Here is a 17,286-nt window from a genome sequence, read left to right on the forward strand (position 1 = left end):
GCTATGGGGTCAAAATGTAAAGGTTTCAGCTAAATGAATTCATGTAATAGCTAAATGTCTAATTAAATTATATGGATAATAAATAATATAAAATCCCCTGCAGTTCTCTATTTGTGTTGAGTTTTAAACTGTGATAAAGGTATCTGGTTAATTTTTCAAAAATGGGGAAGAGCTCAATCTCCTAAATCCATCTGTGACCACGAAATCATATTTGCAGAAGAGTAGACCAAGCATAGAGCTGCAAGTTCATAACTGGAAAGAGCACTTCTTCCCTGCATACCTGAAGTAGCTCATGTGATCAGAAGCCAAGCCTTTGGTTAAGGCTCACTTGGGCCAGCTTTAAACAACTCAACCCAGAATCAACAAATGACAATTAAAACCAGTAAACTAGCCAATCCTGTGTTTCCATTTTAGAAAGTAAAAAAACAAAAAACAAAGAAAAACAGCAAGGAAAATGAATTTTATAATCTATACATCCACTGCCAACAGTGCACAATTGTTTTAGATTTGTCTGCTTACAGTAGTTCTAACAAGGAAACAGAACTTTTGAAACTTAGAGTTGGCAAGATTTGTCAGGAGTTGGTCAGTCTGAGGTACTGTCCTTCCACAGATTGGGTTAGAGTCTCAGTACCCCCAAAGTTCACAATCAGCCTTGTTTTGAGGCAGAATAAGGAGTATCCCTTAAGGTTACAAATTTTTGCCACTCTAGCCTTGGGAAAACCCACCTACCTCTGGATTAGCTCACAAAATATTGCCCGACAATTGTGTGTGCGACCTATAGACTCAACATAACTTCCTGGAATCATTGCATAGCCCTTTTAAGAATAAGGAAGACAGTATTTTGTACATTGTTTTCCATGAAGAACAAATACCTTTAATTTAATGTTGACGACTTAGAAAAAAATGTTTCTTGGTCTAGGACTTTCACCAATGACTGGGTTGTCCAAGCAGAACAGAAGCCAGCAGCCGTTGGGCATGGCAATTGCACTGTGGCATATCATCTGCTCTTTGGGATTTAAGGGCTGAAGTAGCGAGTTCTCTGATGTGAAGGCTGTAGAACACAGTAACAGACGCATACACTGTACATATGACATACACGCTCATGTATCATCTCGTGTTTACATACAAATGTTCATTGAAACACTTGCAAAGCTGGAAGGAGCACAAAACTTCTTTTTTAATCCCACAGGCTAATTAAATATTGCAAATAGAACAGTGGTTTCTACGTGAAAGGTGCTCGGTTGACGATGTCAGTGTTCCTGGCTACATAGTCAATTGACCGAATTTTATGGAAAGTATTGATTGGAGTTTCAAAACGATGTAATAGCTCTGTAGTCCTTAGAGTTTCAGAAGATTCAAAATGCAGGAACAGAGGTTTATAAGTTTATGTGTGCTCTGTCAAAAGTTGGTGTATACTTCTTTAAAAAAATTAAGTTTAGTGAGTACTTATTCCTAAGACATCGTAGTTACATTGAACCTTCATCTCAGCGTGTCTCCACCAGTGCAGTTTGTTTTTCCTCTAACTGATTCAACTTGGCCTGAAACTGGGATTTTGCTTGGTAGCTGTGATCATTAGAATTACTGTTTCTTCCAGGATCATGTCACTTAATGGGAATAACAGATTGAAAGGAGAAGCAGTGATGTCCTTTCAGAAGAACTGCTTAGTTTCTTACTTGTAACAACGGCGGGCCAATTTGAAATTGTCCCTAATTATCCACTTAACCAGTGGAGTCACTGTGTGAGCCAAGTGAAAACGACAGGCTTATTTAGCCTAGTTAGTATAGCAAAATAAGTATTTTCCTATCAATGGTAACCCTTATTTCAGACCATCAGAAAAAGAGTCCTCTATTATGAAAGAACAATTTCAAAAACAATCCTTGTTTTCTTTTCTTTTCTTCTTCTTCTTTTTTTTTTTAAGGATTATAGAATAACCAGCAATGGCTCTTTCTAGCAGATATGGGGTGTCAGTCAGTGATGACCCAGCAGGGATGGGGCATCGGGCCCGCCTTTCTGTCTTATGTCGTGTGAGTTTCCATCCTTCACAGGTGGGTGTCAGTGAATGCGGTGTGTTCCTTAGTCACAGAACTGAAACCCTTGATGGCACTCATCAGGTCCTCTTCATCCACATACTGGAAAATAAGCCAATCATCACTGGTTAGGACGTTCGCTATCAGTAGTATTTGCCATCAGTTGGTAGTGGTATCAACTTAATATAAAAAGTAACCAGTATGTATTTTGATAAAGGCTAATATCCTATGCTCAAAACTTTACGGTATGGTTTGAGATTGTCCTGCCTTAAGTATACCTTATTGTAAGAGTCCCATGTACACATGAACTATGGACTAATCCAAAATGTCATTTGAGTGTTACTAAGGGTCATATTTTTTAATTCTCCAAGCCTCAATTTCCTCATCTGTAAAGTGAGGAGATTATATTTTTTATTTATATTTATATTTACAAATGTTATACACACTCACACATATGTATATACATTTATATACTTAAGATTTGGTTCAGGGACACCTGGGTGGCTCAGTTGGTTAAACATCCAACTTCAGCTCAGGTCATGATCTCATGGCTTGTAAGTTTAAGCCCTACGTCAGGCTTTGTGCTGACAGCTCAGAGCCTGGAGCCTGCTTCAGAATCTGTATCTCCCTTTCTCTCTGCCTCTCTCTCTCTCTCTTTCTCAAAAATAAATAAACGTAAAAAAGATTTGGTTTAAGAGGACCATGGGGAGGTGAAGGGGAGAAAAAGAGGGAGAAGGAGGGAAGGAGGCAAATCATGAAAGACTCTTGAATACTGAAAACAAACTGAGGGCTGGCAGGGGGTAGGAAGGAGAAGGCGGGTGATGGACATGGAGGAGGGCATTTGTGGGGAAGAGCACTGGGTGTTATATGGAAACCAACTTGACAATAAACTATATTAAAAAAAAAGAAATGCAGAGAACTGAGTAAAAAATAAATAAATAAAATAAAATGACTTGCATCAACCTAAAAAAAAAAGGTTTGGTTCAAACTGTCAGCAGAAGAGACAGATGCATGCTAGTGTACTTCCCACACATGCTGCATTTTGTGTTTATTGAGTAGGGCTGGTAATAGTCTTTATAAGGTGATAATGAACAGATTATTTTCCAGGTTTTGCATCTTCAAAAGCTTTCACGAAATTGCTTTGCATATTGTCTGTTGGCTTGTACTGTCAAAAGCAAGCAAAACCACTAATACAGTGTAACAGTGAAGAATGGGGCTTCTGTTATCACATGATGGTTTTAAGATCCCAATTCCATCAAAAAAAATCACTGTGTACTTTTAAGTGAGGACACACATGCATCTCAGCCCTCTATGTGTTATGTCGTCTGCTATAAACTTGTTCTTTTCCATGTCAAAGACGATCAGTTAACAATTCACTTATTCCTCCCATTTAATCTTTAGATCAGAAATGGAATCATGGAATTCAATAGTGATAACAATATGAAGCAGGCCCACAATTTTAAAATGCACGTCGTAGATCACTGTCCTGGACAAGCCAAGACTGTGCATTTTTCATTGTGATTAGAACCTGGAGCCAGGAGACTTGCTTTATTACTTGCCATTAGTTACAAAAGTCTTCGTGGAAGTCCTCAACTTTTCAGCGAAGGAAAGTTGAGTACTTAGATGAGTGGAAGACTGTACAGGCAGAAGCAGGTGATTGGAAGACATGGAGGTGAGTCATTCTGCCCCCAAAGAGTAAGCAGAGCCCCTGAGTTCTCAGCTGGCTTTCTTTCCTAGTGACCTATCCCAAAGGAGCAGTTCTCTGGCAGACATCTAGGTAGTTGGCATAATTCATAAGGTTGATGGTTGGTAAAAACCAGAGGATTCTATTCATTTCAGTCACTAGTGACTTATAACAAATGTTAGATATGAATGAGGTTAACTTTCCAAGAGTCAGTTATTTGTATCCACTAGACTGAAATTATGAAAGATGAAGTTCATAAGCAATAATAACCTTTATTTCTCATGATTTTCTGAGTTTCTTGGAAAAGAACCTATTGAAAGAAAGACTTTCTCCTCTAACCATAAACTGGAAGGAAATATGCGATGCACTTTTTAGTTTTTTTTTTCTTGTAGACTAGTTCCAATGTTCTCAGTCACCTTCTGCCCAGATTAATAGAGTATAGCCTGTTTGTCTCTCCACCTACTGGATGGGTTCTTTTTTTTAAGCATCTGGTGTTTGCAAAAAGAACAAGACAAAGTTTCTACCCTGCTCATCAAACAACTTAGTAACACTAGTGGGTAGGTCATTACAAAATACTAGGGTAAATGGTCAGAGGGATGCAGACTGCGGGGAGGCAGCACTCAATGAAGACGAAAAGCTCCATGTCATCCCTTTGCCAATATGCTTCTGGGGGTTGAGCAAAGGCTCTGGATAAGGAAGTTCACTCACCAGTCCGCTATCGTGGCCCATGATGGTTTCCCACAGCGAGTCATCAATCAAGACTTTCTTGTCCTGAATGTCCATGAGTTGGCTGACACTGCGGTGGAGGGAGCCTTGGGAATAGGTTTGGCTTATTTGGCTCTGACTTGGGATCTGAAGGACGGATATGCTGCGGTTGCTCCTGATACTGAGGGGTGTCCCAGCCCGGGGGAGTTTGGTGTCAGCTAGTCCCTGAAAAGAAAGTCATTTGGTGGTTACTGTCCAAAAAAAATGGATTTGAAATAGGACAGAAAAGTGTGTGTCACACATTGTCCATGAAGGGAACACGCCATTTCCTTCTACAGAACAGCTTATCTGGAATACCATGGCCCCTAGCCTTTTGGTAAAAGTGAGACAATAAACTAATAGTTGTATTAGACATCAGTGTTCTTAGCACCTACAGAATTCATGCACCTGCACTTTGGTTCATGTTCCCTGTAGACAAGGGCTTGTTGCATTGCAGAGTGGTGGGGTGAAAGAGACAAAGGTTGGGTTAACAAAGTAGTCCCGTCACAAGTGTCACTACAGAGCCTGTGCCTCGAGATCACTGCTTTTCCCAGAGCAAACTTAACAGTGCTCTCTCATGGTTGCCAGCTCAGCATAGTTGGATTATATTTTAAAATCCCTGGATTTGTGTAGGAAAATGAACTCTTCCCACCCTCTCTTCTCACTCATATTGTTCTATTCATTATGAGATTCAGCCTTCAAAATAAATCAGGCCTGTGGGGCGCCGGGGTGGCTCAGTCAGTTAAACATCCAACTTCAGCTCGGGTCATGCTCTCACAGTTCGTGAAGTAGGTAGAGCCCCGAATTCGGGCTCTCTGCAGTCAGCCAGAGCCCACTTCGAATCCTCTGTCCCCCTTCTTTCTGCCCCCCATACTCTCTCTTCTTCTCTCTAAAAAAATAAAGATAAAAAAATTAAACCATGGGATGCCTGGGTAACTCAGTTGGTTAAACATCTGACTTAGGCTCAGGTCATGAGTTCCGTGCTGACAGCTCAGAGCCTGGAGCTGACTTCAGATCCTATGTCTCCCTCTCTCTCTCTCACTGCCCTTTCCCCACTTGCACCCTACCTCTCTCTCAAAAGTAAAGAAACAAAAAAATAAAAATATTCTTTAAACAAGTAATAGATTAGGTATGATATTAACATCAGAAAGACAAAGGCACTATATGATTAGAACCTAGAATGTGCCGTAAGAAAGTCTAGGTGCTCTAAGTATCTGAGCTTTGATTTAGCTGTTCCAATCAATGAAATGGTCCTGCTTTTCATTCTGAAGTCAACACATCAGGCAAAAGATCATGCATTCATGCAGCACACGAGGTACCTCCAAGTGCACGGTGTAGCTTTTTAGGGTAACATTGCTTGACACATCAGATATATCAGCCACAGAGTCAAACTGAGAACAAATGGGGAGGCATCAGTCAGTGTTTAGAACAAACAAAATGACCACAAAAGAAATTCTTTGTGTTTCTCCAACAATAACATAATCATGCAATCATTCTGAGATACATCTTAGGATTTGTGTGTGTGTGTGTGTGTGTGTGTGTGTGTGTGTGTGTGTGTGTGTGTGTCTGCAATTAAAATTGCATGGTAAGTGGAACGTAATGGCTTAGTATTTAAAGTGAGTTCTACTGGGGCTCCTGGGTGGCTCAGTCGGTTGAGCATCCGGCTTCGGCTCAGGTCATGATCTCACGGTTTGTGGGTTCAAGCCCTGTGTCAGGCTCTGTGCTGACAGCTAGCTCAGAGCCTGGAGCCTGTCTTCAGATTCTGTGTCTCTCTCTCTCTCTGACCCTCCCCTGCTCACTCTGTCTCTCTCTGTCTCTCAAAAATAAATAAAATTTTTAAAAAATTAGGTGAGTTCTACAGCATTATTTGTTTAGTGCTGTAGAGCTGAGAGGATCTTCAGGCTAGTAAGTAAGTTATAAGTCAAGCCTGCACTTAAACTTAGCTACACTTCATGCTGTGTGATCTTGAAATGTTAAATTATAAAAACTTCTCTCATTCCCTGGTGTCTCTGCCTTGGTTTCCTCTGTGAATTCAGATTGGAGTCTAAAATCATTTGCCAGTCTGTGTCTGGCATCAAAGGGTTTCTTATCGGGGCACCTGGGTGGCTCAGTGGGTTAGGCGTCCGGCTTCGGCTCAGGTCATGACCTCCCGGTTCATGGGTTCGAGCCCCGTGTCAGACTCTGTGTTGACAAATAGCTCAGAGCCTGGAACCTGCTTTAGGTTCTGTGTCTCCCTCTCTCTCTGACCTTCCCCTGCTGGCACTGTCTCTCTCTGTGTCTCAAAAATAAATAAAAAACATAAAAAAATATTTTTTTAAAAAAAGTGTTTCTTATCTATTCAGAGGACATGAGTGGCTGGGACAGGAGCTTATCAAGTGTGAGTGTGAGTGTGTGTGTGAGTGTGAGTGTGTGTGAGTGTGTGTGTGAGTGTGTGTGAGTGTGAGTGTGTGTGAGTGTGTGTGTGTGAGTGTGTGCATTGCAGGGGTAGCTCTCATTGAAGCCAAATGTAAAAGTTGATCTGAGGCCCTGAGCAGTTGACTCCAGCGTCCTCCTGTTCAGAATCTTACCCATTTATTCTGGGGTCCATGCATAACAACGGCTCTTTATTTTCTTCTAATAATGCAAATTATCCTCTCTTTAGTTTGGTTCACCCTCACTAATATTCTTACGTCCCCAACTTTGTGACAACAGCTTATGTTCAAAAATGTTTTTACTTTTATTTAATTTTTAAAAATTTTTAAATTTATTTTTGAGAATGAGAGAGAGAGAGAGAAAGAGAGAGAGAGAGACACTGTGAGCAGGGAGACACAGAATCCAAAGATAGGCTTCAGGCTCTGAGCTGTCAGCTGTCAGCTGTCAGCACAGAGCCTGATGCAGGCTCGAACCCACAAACTGTGAGATCATGACCTGAGCCGAAGTTGGACGCTTAACCGACTGAGCCAGCCAGGCATCCCCCAAAATGTTTTTCTTTAAAGCAACAGGAACAGGCCTGCAAGTACATGTTATTCCCCGGGTAGGATTCACTTAGGATTCAGTGGGTTCCAGGAACACTGCCCAGGGTCCCGGGACCCTCCAGCTGCCCCCTTCTCTAACCCTCTGGGACCCATGACTGATACCCTCAAAGCTGAAGGTGAGCTGGTGTGGGAGTCCAGAGCCTCTGGCAGCCAGCCAGGCCGCCCACCCCTTCCCCCCCCACACCTCAAAGGAAGCCACTCTGCTTTCCCCTGACTGTAAGGGGTATATCGGAATAAAGTGTTTCAACTCTTGTCTGCCTGTCCCAGCTGCCGTCTGTCCGGCCTCAGAAGCAGTTTGGGTTTGGTTTGGCAGGAACTGTAAGGGCTAATCAGCAGCCCTGTGTTTGTTTTGTTTTGTTTCTTATTGTGGTAGGAACACTAACAAGAGATCTACGCTCTAGCAGCCTGAGTGACACTCAGCACTGTTATTACGGACAATGGTCTACGGCAGATCTCCAGACCTTCTTCACCTTGTGTAACTGACATTTTGTGCCTGTTAATTAGCAGTTCGCCGTTTTCCCCTCCCCCAGCCTGGTAGCCACTCAATCTGGCTTCTGTGAATTGGACGATTTTAAAAACCTCATCTAAGTGGAATCATGCAATCCCCCACCTGTTTTTATCGGTTATAAGACTGTACCTTATGGGAATTGTATTATATGTATTACATGTTTAACTTCTTTGTGGCTATTCTCGGGCTTTATTGCATTCGACTTCCCAAGTGCTGGTTGGAATGGCAGGTTCTTTGGTTTCTTCCTCATGATATTCAGGTCCTGCTCCTACGTGACGCTGATTGATACTGATAATTCCTGGGCCTCTCTTTGACAAAACAAAGCTTGACAAGACTCAAGAGAACCATGAGCAATGGTATCATCCAGAGTGGCTTCCATTTGGACCGATGTGGTTGCTTCCTGACCCCTCAGTTAGCCAACTGGGCAAATCTGGATTCCTCCTTGGCAAGGTTGTGAGGCAGTAATGCCTGCCTGTCGGGTATGGGCCAAGAGAGGAGATTGGATCACTGAAACGAGTTATAGACAGTAATGCTATGTGGGTAGGGTTTCCTGGAAGAACACTTCACGTTACAGAGTTGAGGTACCCAGCAAAGCTCTGGAATTTTCCTTCCATGTTCTCCATGCCCCCTATCTACCCCAGGGTTGATTTGGCTGATGTCCCCAAGCTAGATATGTCTTAGGTCCTGTTGGCCCTTCCATGCACCTCTGAATTCCAGAAGCGGGGGTAGATCTTCTGTCTATGAACATGGCTTCCATGGGGCACGTGGCTGGCTCAGTCAGTTAAGCATCTGACTTCACCTCAGGTCATGATCTAATGACTTATGAGTCTGAGCCCTATGTTGGGCTCTGTGCTGACAGCTGGGAGCCTGGAGCCTGCTTTGGATTCTGTGTCTCCCTCTCTCTCTCTGCCCCTGTCCTGCTTGCAGTCTGCCTCTCTCTCAAGAATAAATAAACATTAAAAAAAAAAAAAGAACACGGCTTCCTCAGAGAAAGAAAGTTACTCTTCAACAAGGAAAAACTTCAAAGTATCTGCTCTTCAGTGAGAATCTTCTGATGAGTATACACTGAACACAAGCAAATGACTGATGGTGTGAATCAGTCACTCCACATTCATTCATCTTGTAAATATTTGATGCCAGGCGCAGTTCTGGGTGTCGAGATGCAGCAGTGAGTGGCCCACAAAACCCCCGCCCTCAGGGAGCTTATGTTCTATTTGAGGAGTCAGACAAGTATATCTGCCACCACGCCATGGGGTGGTGGTGCTCTGAAAAAGGAACAGTGGACTCAGAAGCTAGGACTTCTATTTCACACAGAAGGGGAAGTGACATCTCTGCAGCGACCCGAATGAAGTGAGAGTGTGAGCCACCCAAGAGGAGAGCAGGAGCTTGATGTGCTCGGGGAGGAAGGAGGCTGGAAGGCCGGAGAGCAAGGAGATGGGGATGAGGTGCGGCCGGTGAGAGCTGAGGCCCAGACTATGGGAGGCGTTGTGTCCACTTCTCCAGCACAAAGTCACTGTCCCCCGGCTGCTTCCTGCCCCACACGCAAACCATGGGCCTCAGAGGGATGACTGCCCCCCGGGCCCCTCATTTTCACTACTTGGGCATCATGGTACATCTTTGTCAGTGCCTTAACCACTGTTCTTGCTGTGTCCTGGACAGAGGAAGAGATATGGATGGGACACAATGCTATTGGGTTGACTCTTTGCTATTTTTCGAAGTGTTAGACTCAACAAGTTTGACCAGGTTTCTGTGCTTAATTTGGTGCTGCTGTGATACTGTGATTTATAAAAAATATGTATTTGGCCTTCAGTCTCATTTCTGGCACAGGATGACTGAAACCCTTGGAATGTCTTTAGAGATGAGAGCCACAAAGATGTCTTTTGTTATGTTAATGAGGTGACTTTCAGAGGAACTACCTAAAGATGGGGCCTGGTTATCAGCAAACCAACCCCCTGGTTAGGGCTTGGAAATTTCAGTCCCTGCTCAACCTCCCCTCCCCCCCCACCTCTGAGGAGGGGAGAGAGACTGGAGGTTGGATCAGTAGCCAATGGCCAGTGAAGTAATCGATCATGCCAAGTGATAAAGCCTCCATTAGGCCCCGCCCCATGCATCTCTTCCATCTGGTTGTTTCTGAGTTCTCTCTCTTCATAATAAACTGGTGATCCAGTAAGCAAATGTTTCTCTGAGTTCTGTGAGCTGCTCTAGAAAATTAACTGAACCCATGGAGGGGTCCCTGGAAATGCCAATCTGTAGCTGGTCTGTCAGAAGCCCGGGTGACAACCCGGACTTGGGACCCACTGTCTGCAGTTGTGGTCCATCCTGTGGGACTGAACCCTTATCTCATGAAATCTGACTCCCTCTCTCTGTAGAGAGTGTCAGAACTGAGTTGGATTGTAGGGCACCCACCAGGTGTCAGAGAGCTGCTTGCTGTGGAAAAACTCCGTCTACACTGGAACTGGTAATCTGAGTTTTAGCTGCACAGGGTGGCTACTCATTCATATAGAACCTTTCTGCAAACTGGCGAAAAGTGACGTGTCAGGCAGATGCAGCCTTTTGGACACACAGCTTGGAAAAAAGATGGGTGCCTGGTGGGAATTAGAATTCGCAGCCTTTCCTCCTCCAAGTAGAGACATAGTAGAGGCACCTTCATAGTCAGTCACTGTTTCCCCTTCAACAAGGGCTCTGGGCCACAATCCCTACCCTACCATATATGTGACCTCGCCCCCTAGACCTTTGCCTGACCTCCTATCTTGGGACTGGGTGGTCAGGGGCTATGAGGAGCCATCCATCCTTGGTGGCCCAGAGTGTCACAGCCAGGGCACAAACTGACCACTGCTAGCACTTTACTCTCTCCCTAGATCCCCTGTTTGTTGCTAATCCCTCCAAGTTGCACAGTCACATAGCCCGGAAATTCCTCCAGTGATTTCAACACACAACTCTTCTCCACCATCCTCTGATGGACAATGTCAGAGCAGAAACATTCATCCTTAGACTCACTTCCGGAGGTAAAACAAGAGAATACCAATCCCCAGGTCCACCCAGAAGTGACGAAATCAGAGCTTCTGGGGTAAGGCCCAGGCAATGACATTTTTAAAAGCTTCCCAGGTGTCTTCATCCACCTTGGTCATTTGAATAGAATCAGACAGACTAGGTGATTTCTAAACAACAGAAATTATTTCTCGAGTTCTGGAGGCTGGGAAGTCCAAGATCAAGGGGCTGGCAAGTTGAGTGTCTGTTAGGGGCCTGTTTTCTGGTTCATAGGTGGGGGTCTTCTTGTCTTCCTGTTATGTCCTCACTTGGAGGGAGGGACAAGAAAGCTCTAGGGGCCTCTTCTATAAGGTCACTATTAGCCTCCCGTGGTTACCATATTTTGCCAAAAATAACTGTCACTTTGTCCCTCATGATTATGATTCTGGAGACATTTCCCTGTACATAAACACAAGTATTCTAGCCCAGGAGGAGGGAATGGGGGCCTGCCTTCAGAGACCTACCACATGGGTTTCCCCCGGAGGATAGACACTCAGTGGAGACATTCTCTTCTGCAGAGGTACTAAGGGAGGTCTCTCTCTGATATAGGGTTCTTTGCGGAGTTTTCTTTGTAGTATCAGAGACAGAAAAATGGCCAACAAGATCAAGCCCAGCATTGCCATTAACACGATGAACCATAACTGGCTGTAGAATTCGGTGTTTTTCCTCCCCGATCCTCTCTTTCTTCCGGGAGTTGTCAGAACCAGGCCTGCAAAACCCAGGGGCAGGAAAGGGAGATGTTATTTCAGAAGGCAACTCTGTGACCCCTCAACCTCTTGTTTGGTAGTAAACTGGAACGGAGTTTAGTGCAGTTTGTCTCATGGTGCTTGTTTGTACTTGTGTTCGGGCCGGGAGACGGTGCTGGGCGTCTTCAGGGGGAAGCTTATGGCCCTCAGGAGACCTCACTGCCAAGCCTTGAGCTTTGGGAGAGAAATCACTGCTGCTTTTGCAAGTTTCCTGGGAAAGATGGGAGGAGGAGGGGACTTTTAAGGGGGTAAGCAAGTAACCTTGAGGAATGCCTGCTTCACCGTCCTGTGGCCTGAGAGCAAAGCTCTCCCTTGGGCGATGGAGGCTGGGGAGGAACAGGCTGACCAGCACTGCTGCAGAGACCCTGTCGGACTCACAGTCAGTGCTGAGGAGATGCGGGGGCCCCTCGCTTCCTGCAACAGCCCTGTTCCTGAGATGTTCTGTGCAAACCGGATCTGAAACACCGGATCCTGTTTTCTGTTATGCTGTAAACAGCCTGCGCTTGCCTACGTGTCGTCTCTATAGTTCTGGTCTCTCTGTGACATGGCCAAAGTTCTGCAAGTCATCCCTCAAGTACCTGCAGAAAGCCTCCTCTGGAAAGAAACCCTTTGGCAATGGGATCACTCTTGCTTGACTTCTGTGTACGTGGTGACAGTCGTGCATGTGATTCTCTGCGCACGAGGCTCATCACAGTGGCTCATGTATACGGAGCATTCATCTGCCTTGTGCCTTATAGGGGTGAGGGATGGGGAGTCCCACCACTATCAAGTCTGAGGCGGGGGTGAGGGGGTGGGGGGAGCTGGGCAGAGCCAGCGGGACAAGAGAAAGGCTTATGAAGGACACTGCAGGGCAGCATGCAGGGTGAGATCAAGCCGACTGAGCAGCGCCGGGTGTCAGAGGTCATCTCCAGAGGGCTGACTACTTTGGGCAGAAGGAAGAAAAGAAAGTACAAACGCGGGGAAGAAGTGTATTTTGTTTTGCAGAACGAATAGTTCTGCAGGAAACAGTCAACTACTAGGTGTTGCCCCAGAGACCCTGGCTGTGTGCTGACAGCCCCTTACGTGAGCCACTCTGAGCAGAACTGGATGAGGACCTAGGCAAGGGGCCCCCCGAGTCTTCTTGAAGTTCTTTAGCTCATTATGATACTATGATCTCTTCCTATGGGTGGAGTTTCTGCCAGTTTTTGACTGCATGATATTTGCTCTAGCGTGTTGACGTGGTAGGCACGTACAATTGAACCAAAAATGCTTCTGTGAGCTCCCTTCCCCACCCCCCCCTTAATATACTCAATAAAAGCTTCCTGTACTAACCCCATGGGGAGACAGAGCCATCTCCCTGTCTCCTTACTTGTAACAGAAAAATTGTAAAAATTCCTCGATTTCAACACTTCCTCTGGCTGTGTTCAGTTTGATGTAGCCCAAGCAGTGGACCCTTGGGCTGGGCTGCAGGCCAGCTCAGGAGTCTGGGCACCCATGCAGCGGGAGTGCAGGCTGGGGTGCAGCTGGGGGCCAGAGAGCCACTCGCCTGAAGCAAATGCTCCCAGCCAAGAGGAAGATGTGCAAACAGACATCTTCACTCCTTGGACAAACTCCCCTTTCCCACAACCTCAAGGACTGGGTGGGCCCACATTTTCAGTGGAAGGGAAGGGAGGACTTCAGAACTGGAGTAGGAGAGTTTAAGAGAGGGAGAGAGGTGACTAAGACCACATTTCCAGCTCCGTAAGAGGAGCAACCCTACTTTGCTAACCCTAACTCAACTTGTCATAGTTCTGTGGTGAAAAACGTCACTCTGCCTCCCTGGGCCTCTGCTTTGCCATCTCTAAAATGAAAGGAGGGAGTCAAAGCTCTGCCAAGTTCCAGCAGGCAGGAATCCCCCTAATTAGGAATTATTTGAATAAAGAAAACAAACAAACAAACAACCTGGGTTATTCACCATGAGAGTTGAATTTCCTCGGTGTGGCACAGGGCTGTAACTCCAGAAACTGATCTGATGGGCCCAGTGGACCCCTTGCTTGGGAGGACACAAGGGAATGTAGGGCAGCCTGCCTGAGGGAAGCCTCAAAGAGAAAAACAGCCATCAGATCAGGAGGAGGGAAATGAGGATTGCGAGACTTTCAGGCTTCAAGGCTGCCTCAGGCAAGAGAACAGGAACATTTTAAAAGTTACATCATAAAATTAAACCTGACTATGGAAATTAGGTGGACAATACATCTTGGAATTTTCCGTATCTTCTCACGTCCTCAGTGTTCTTTCTCTCATCAATGGAACCAAATACAGGTTTCCCCTCTTTTGCGGAGAGCTTACAATCAGGTAAAATCAGAACAATGTGTCATTATTTTTTTCTCTTTTTTCTTTCCAAAGTCGCTTTGATTTTAAGGGACTCCACCCATCAAGGGCAAGCTTCGGGGTTGAGGTAGGGAGCTCCAGTGGTTGAGCCTGGACTTCAAGGAAATTCCCAACCCAGAACTACTGTCAGAGGACATTCTTCTGATTTTACCTGATTGTAAACTCTCCGCAAAAGAGGGGAAACCTGAATTTGGTTCCGAAGATACTTCCCACTGGTCTAGGAGACCGGACTGGCTGATTTGGAGGTGGATCAATCTAGGTTCTGTGGCTTTACTCAACTTCTGATCCTAGTCCCTTAGACCAGAATCATTGGGTGGAGCCTATTTACTTTTATTTATTTTCAATTTTTCAAATCTGATTGCAGCTGACACACAATATTGTGGGCAGGGCTTGTTGAAAGAGCAATTCCAGGGCGGTGCTGACTCTGCGTCTCTGCCACGGGCCTGGGAAACTATATAATAAACAAGCACGCTGAGATGATCTATGTGCACACTTAAATTTGAGAACCACCTCTAAGGAAAAAGGATAGGACCAGCAGAAAAACCACATTCAAATTCTCATCTTAGCCTGGATCTTGTGGGGCTTTCTTGGGTGAGTTCTGGTGTCCCATAGGCCTCCATTGGTCCACTCCATTTGTGGACACATTGGAGTTGCTAAAAGAATACCAAATGAAGCCTACTCTATCCCATGGCTATTTTGATATGAAATGGGATAGACTGGGCAGAAAGGACTGTTCGGTGTTGTAAACAATTTTACATGGCATCCAGACACGTGAAGTCTGGAAATAGAGAATCCTATTTTTTTAAGCGATTGAAATTATCCTTGATAACAATATATATGTTTATCTGTGTTTCAAAATTTTTGGACATTTGTATTTAAAAAAACCTAACTATGCATGCATACCAATTTAATATAACATTAGTTACCTGAATTTAAAATAGGGTATCAGTCCCAATTCTATTCAAATGGGAAATATCTGGCATTTCTCTAACTTGCCCTTTGAAATTATAAAGTATTACATATGTTAGATTCAAAGACTTGGGGTAGAACTCAATTTGAAAGATGCTCCATAAAAATTACAATTTCATCCCTTCACCTAAATTACTTGATAATGACAATCCATTGTCGTCTTTTATAGAGTATGCAAGAGAAAAATCTCCCAAATTCACCATTTTAGGCTCTGAATCTATGATATTATCACTATAATCAACACAAATCGGCATTAGAGTATTTTCTCTCTTCCTTTGATCTCTTTTCTCTTTCTCTATAAATCACTTATTAATTTTTAATAATCAAAGTTGGATTGTTCTTTATTGAGAGGATTTGTGTGGCTAAGAGAGAATTTGGTCATATCTTTGTGTCTACAATTCATTGACTTGGTATTTTTTAAAATGTTTATTTATTTTTAAGAGAGAGAGACAGAGTGTGAGTGGGGCAAGGGCAGAGAGAGAGAGAGGGAGACACAGAATCTGAAGCTGGCTCCAGGCTCCAAGTAGTCAGCACAGAGCCAGATGCAGGGCTTAAATGCACAAACCATGAGATCATGACCTGAGCAGAAGTTGGATGCTCAACTGACTGAGCCACTCAGGTGCCCCTGACTTGGTATTTTAAGAATACTGTATACCCAGAGCACCTGGGTACCTCAGTCGGTTGGGCATCTGAGTTTCATGCAGGTCATGCATGATCTCACAGTTCATGAGTTCAAGCTCCACGTCAGGTTCTGAGCTGAAAGTGTGGGGTCTGCTTGGGATTCTCTCTCCCTCTCTCTCTACCCATTCCCCCACTCTCTCTCTCTCAAAAATAAATAAACATTTAAAAAATTAAAAAAAGAGTACTATATCCCCTAACTCATTGTTTAATGTAACTTCCATGAGAACTTAGAAAAATTGTCTTGTAACAGTTCCTTCCATATAGTCTATGAACACATTAGCACAAGAATGTATAAACAAACATATGTTTCTTTCTTTCCCAAAATGAATACGTTCTATAGAAAACATAATATGAGTAAAATGTTTACCAGATCCGGTGGAGGTATCATATTGGACCAAAGGTGACTTAACACTTCCTTCAGTTGTGGTGCAGATGACCTGGAGAAAGAAGGCTAGAAAAAAGGTACAAGACTTGGTCATTCAACACCTACAAGTAGTGTGAAGATTTATAGAAGAGCAATATATCAAAACATGGGAAAGTCTGAAAACAGGTTTCCAGTGCAAGTGGTTAGGTTTTATCTTATATACATTATTTCTAATTTTCAAATTAATAATAAAAATAGCTCTAATTAGCATAATGATAGTACATATTTATAAGTAACAGAATTGAAAAATAAGCTTAGGGTTTATATAGCAAAGAAAAAGAATGATCAGAAGAGTAAAAGATAATACACAGTGTATCTTATTCTGCATATGGTCTAAACCTGTTCCAGTAAAACTTACAGGTGCACTTCACACTATGTGATCCAAAGTTTCTTTCTAAGCAGGAGAGCTCAAAAGGGATCTTGGAAATTAATGGTCTAAATACTTCTCTCAGTAGCCAGAAACCTGAGGGAATCAACACTTCCAGGGCCACACACGTGGCTGGGTAGAGGCCTGCCCAGGAGTAGAACCCAGGGCTCCCAACTATGGCTCATCTGCTCATCACAACGGCCACCCAGGAGACTTAGAACTGTGGCCAGGAGAATGTGAAGCTGGATTATAAAAATGTTTTGGATAAGTTTCAGATCCTATAAATGCAATCCTGGATCTCATTGTGTATCTGCACCTTTCAACCAACAAAAATAATATTTTCAAGGACATTTAAAAAACCCAAAAGTCTGCTAATTGACTTCATTGCAGAAATCCAGAGTGCTTAAAATGGCTTCACATCTATTGGTTCTGTTGTCATGTTGATTGTTAGAAAATACTTAGTACCTTGTAAAGCTTTTTCTCATTTCAGTTTAAAAACCAAATGGGAGAAGAGCACGGAATTAAACAGGGAGAAAGAGTTCGGTTTTTGAAGGAAAAATGTTGTTGTTTGAGGAACCGGTGCCAAGGTTGGGTGGGGAAGTCCTCACGCAGGGTCTAAGAGTTGGAGATGGTCATTACCTGATCAGTCTCTATTTGGAAGCTGTGGATAGATCAAGAAAAATCTCTGAAGTCCCTGGAAGTGTATTAGTTCAGGAAATCCATTGACTACCTGTGGGTGCTATTTGTTT

At 43.9% G+C, this 17,286-nt stretch overlaps 1 protein-coding gene across 1 annotated transcript in view; it reads right to left on the minus strand.

Annotated features, from left to right (window-relative positions):
• Nucleotides 1–2,039: 2,039 nt before the first annotated feature.
• USH2A (usherin) overlaps nucleotides 2,040–17,286 on the minus strand; it is a 697,677-nt gene continuing 682,430 nt past the window's right edge. The window contains exons 69-72 of the mRNA XM_029933401.1: nucleotides 16,114–16,197; nucleotides 11,469–11,713; nucleotides 4,420–4,641; nucleotides 2,040–2,129 (exon numbers count right to left, since the gene is read on the minus strand). Coding sequence (XP_029789261.1) covers nucleotides 2,040–2,129; nucleotides 4,420–4,641; nucleotides 11,469–11,713; nucleotides 16,114–16,197 — 641 coding nt within the window. The remainder of the gene's footprint in view (nucleotides 2,130–4,419; nucleotides 4,642–11,468; nucleotides 11,714–16,113; nucleotides 16,198–17,286) is intronic.

This window comes from Suricata suricatta, chromosome 3 (genome assembly GCF_006229205.1).
Source record: "Suricata suricatta isolate VVHF042 chromosome 3, meerkat_22Aug2017_6uvM2_HiC, whole genome shotgun sequence".
NCBI classification, from domain to species: Eukaryota; Metazoa; Chordata; class Mammalia; order Carnivora; family Herpestidae; genus Suricata; species Suricata suricatta.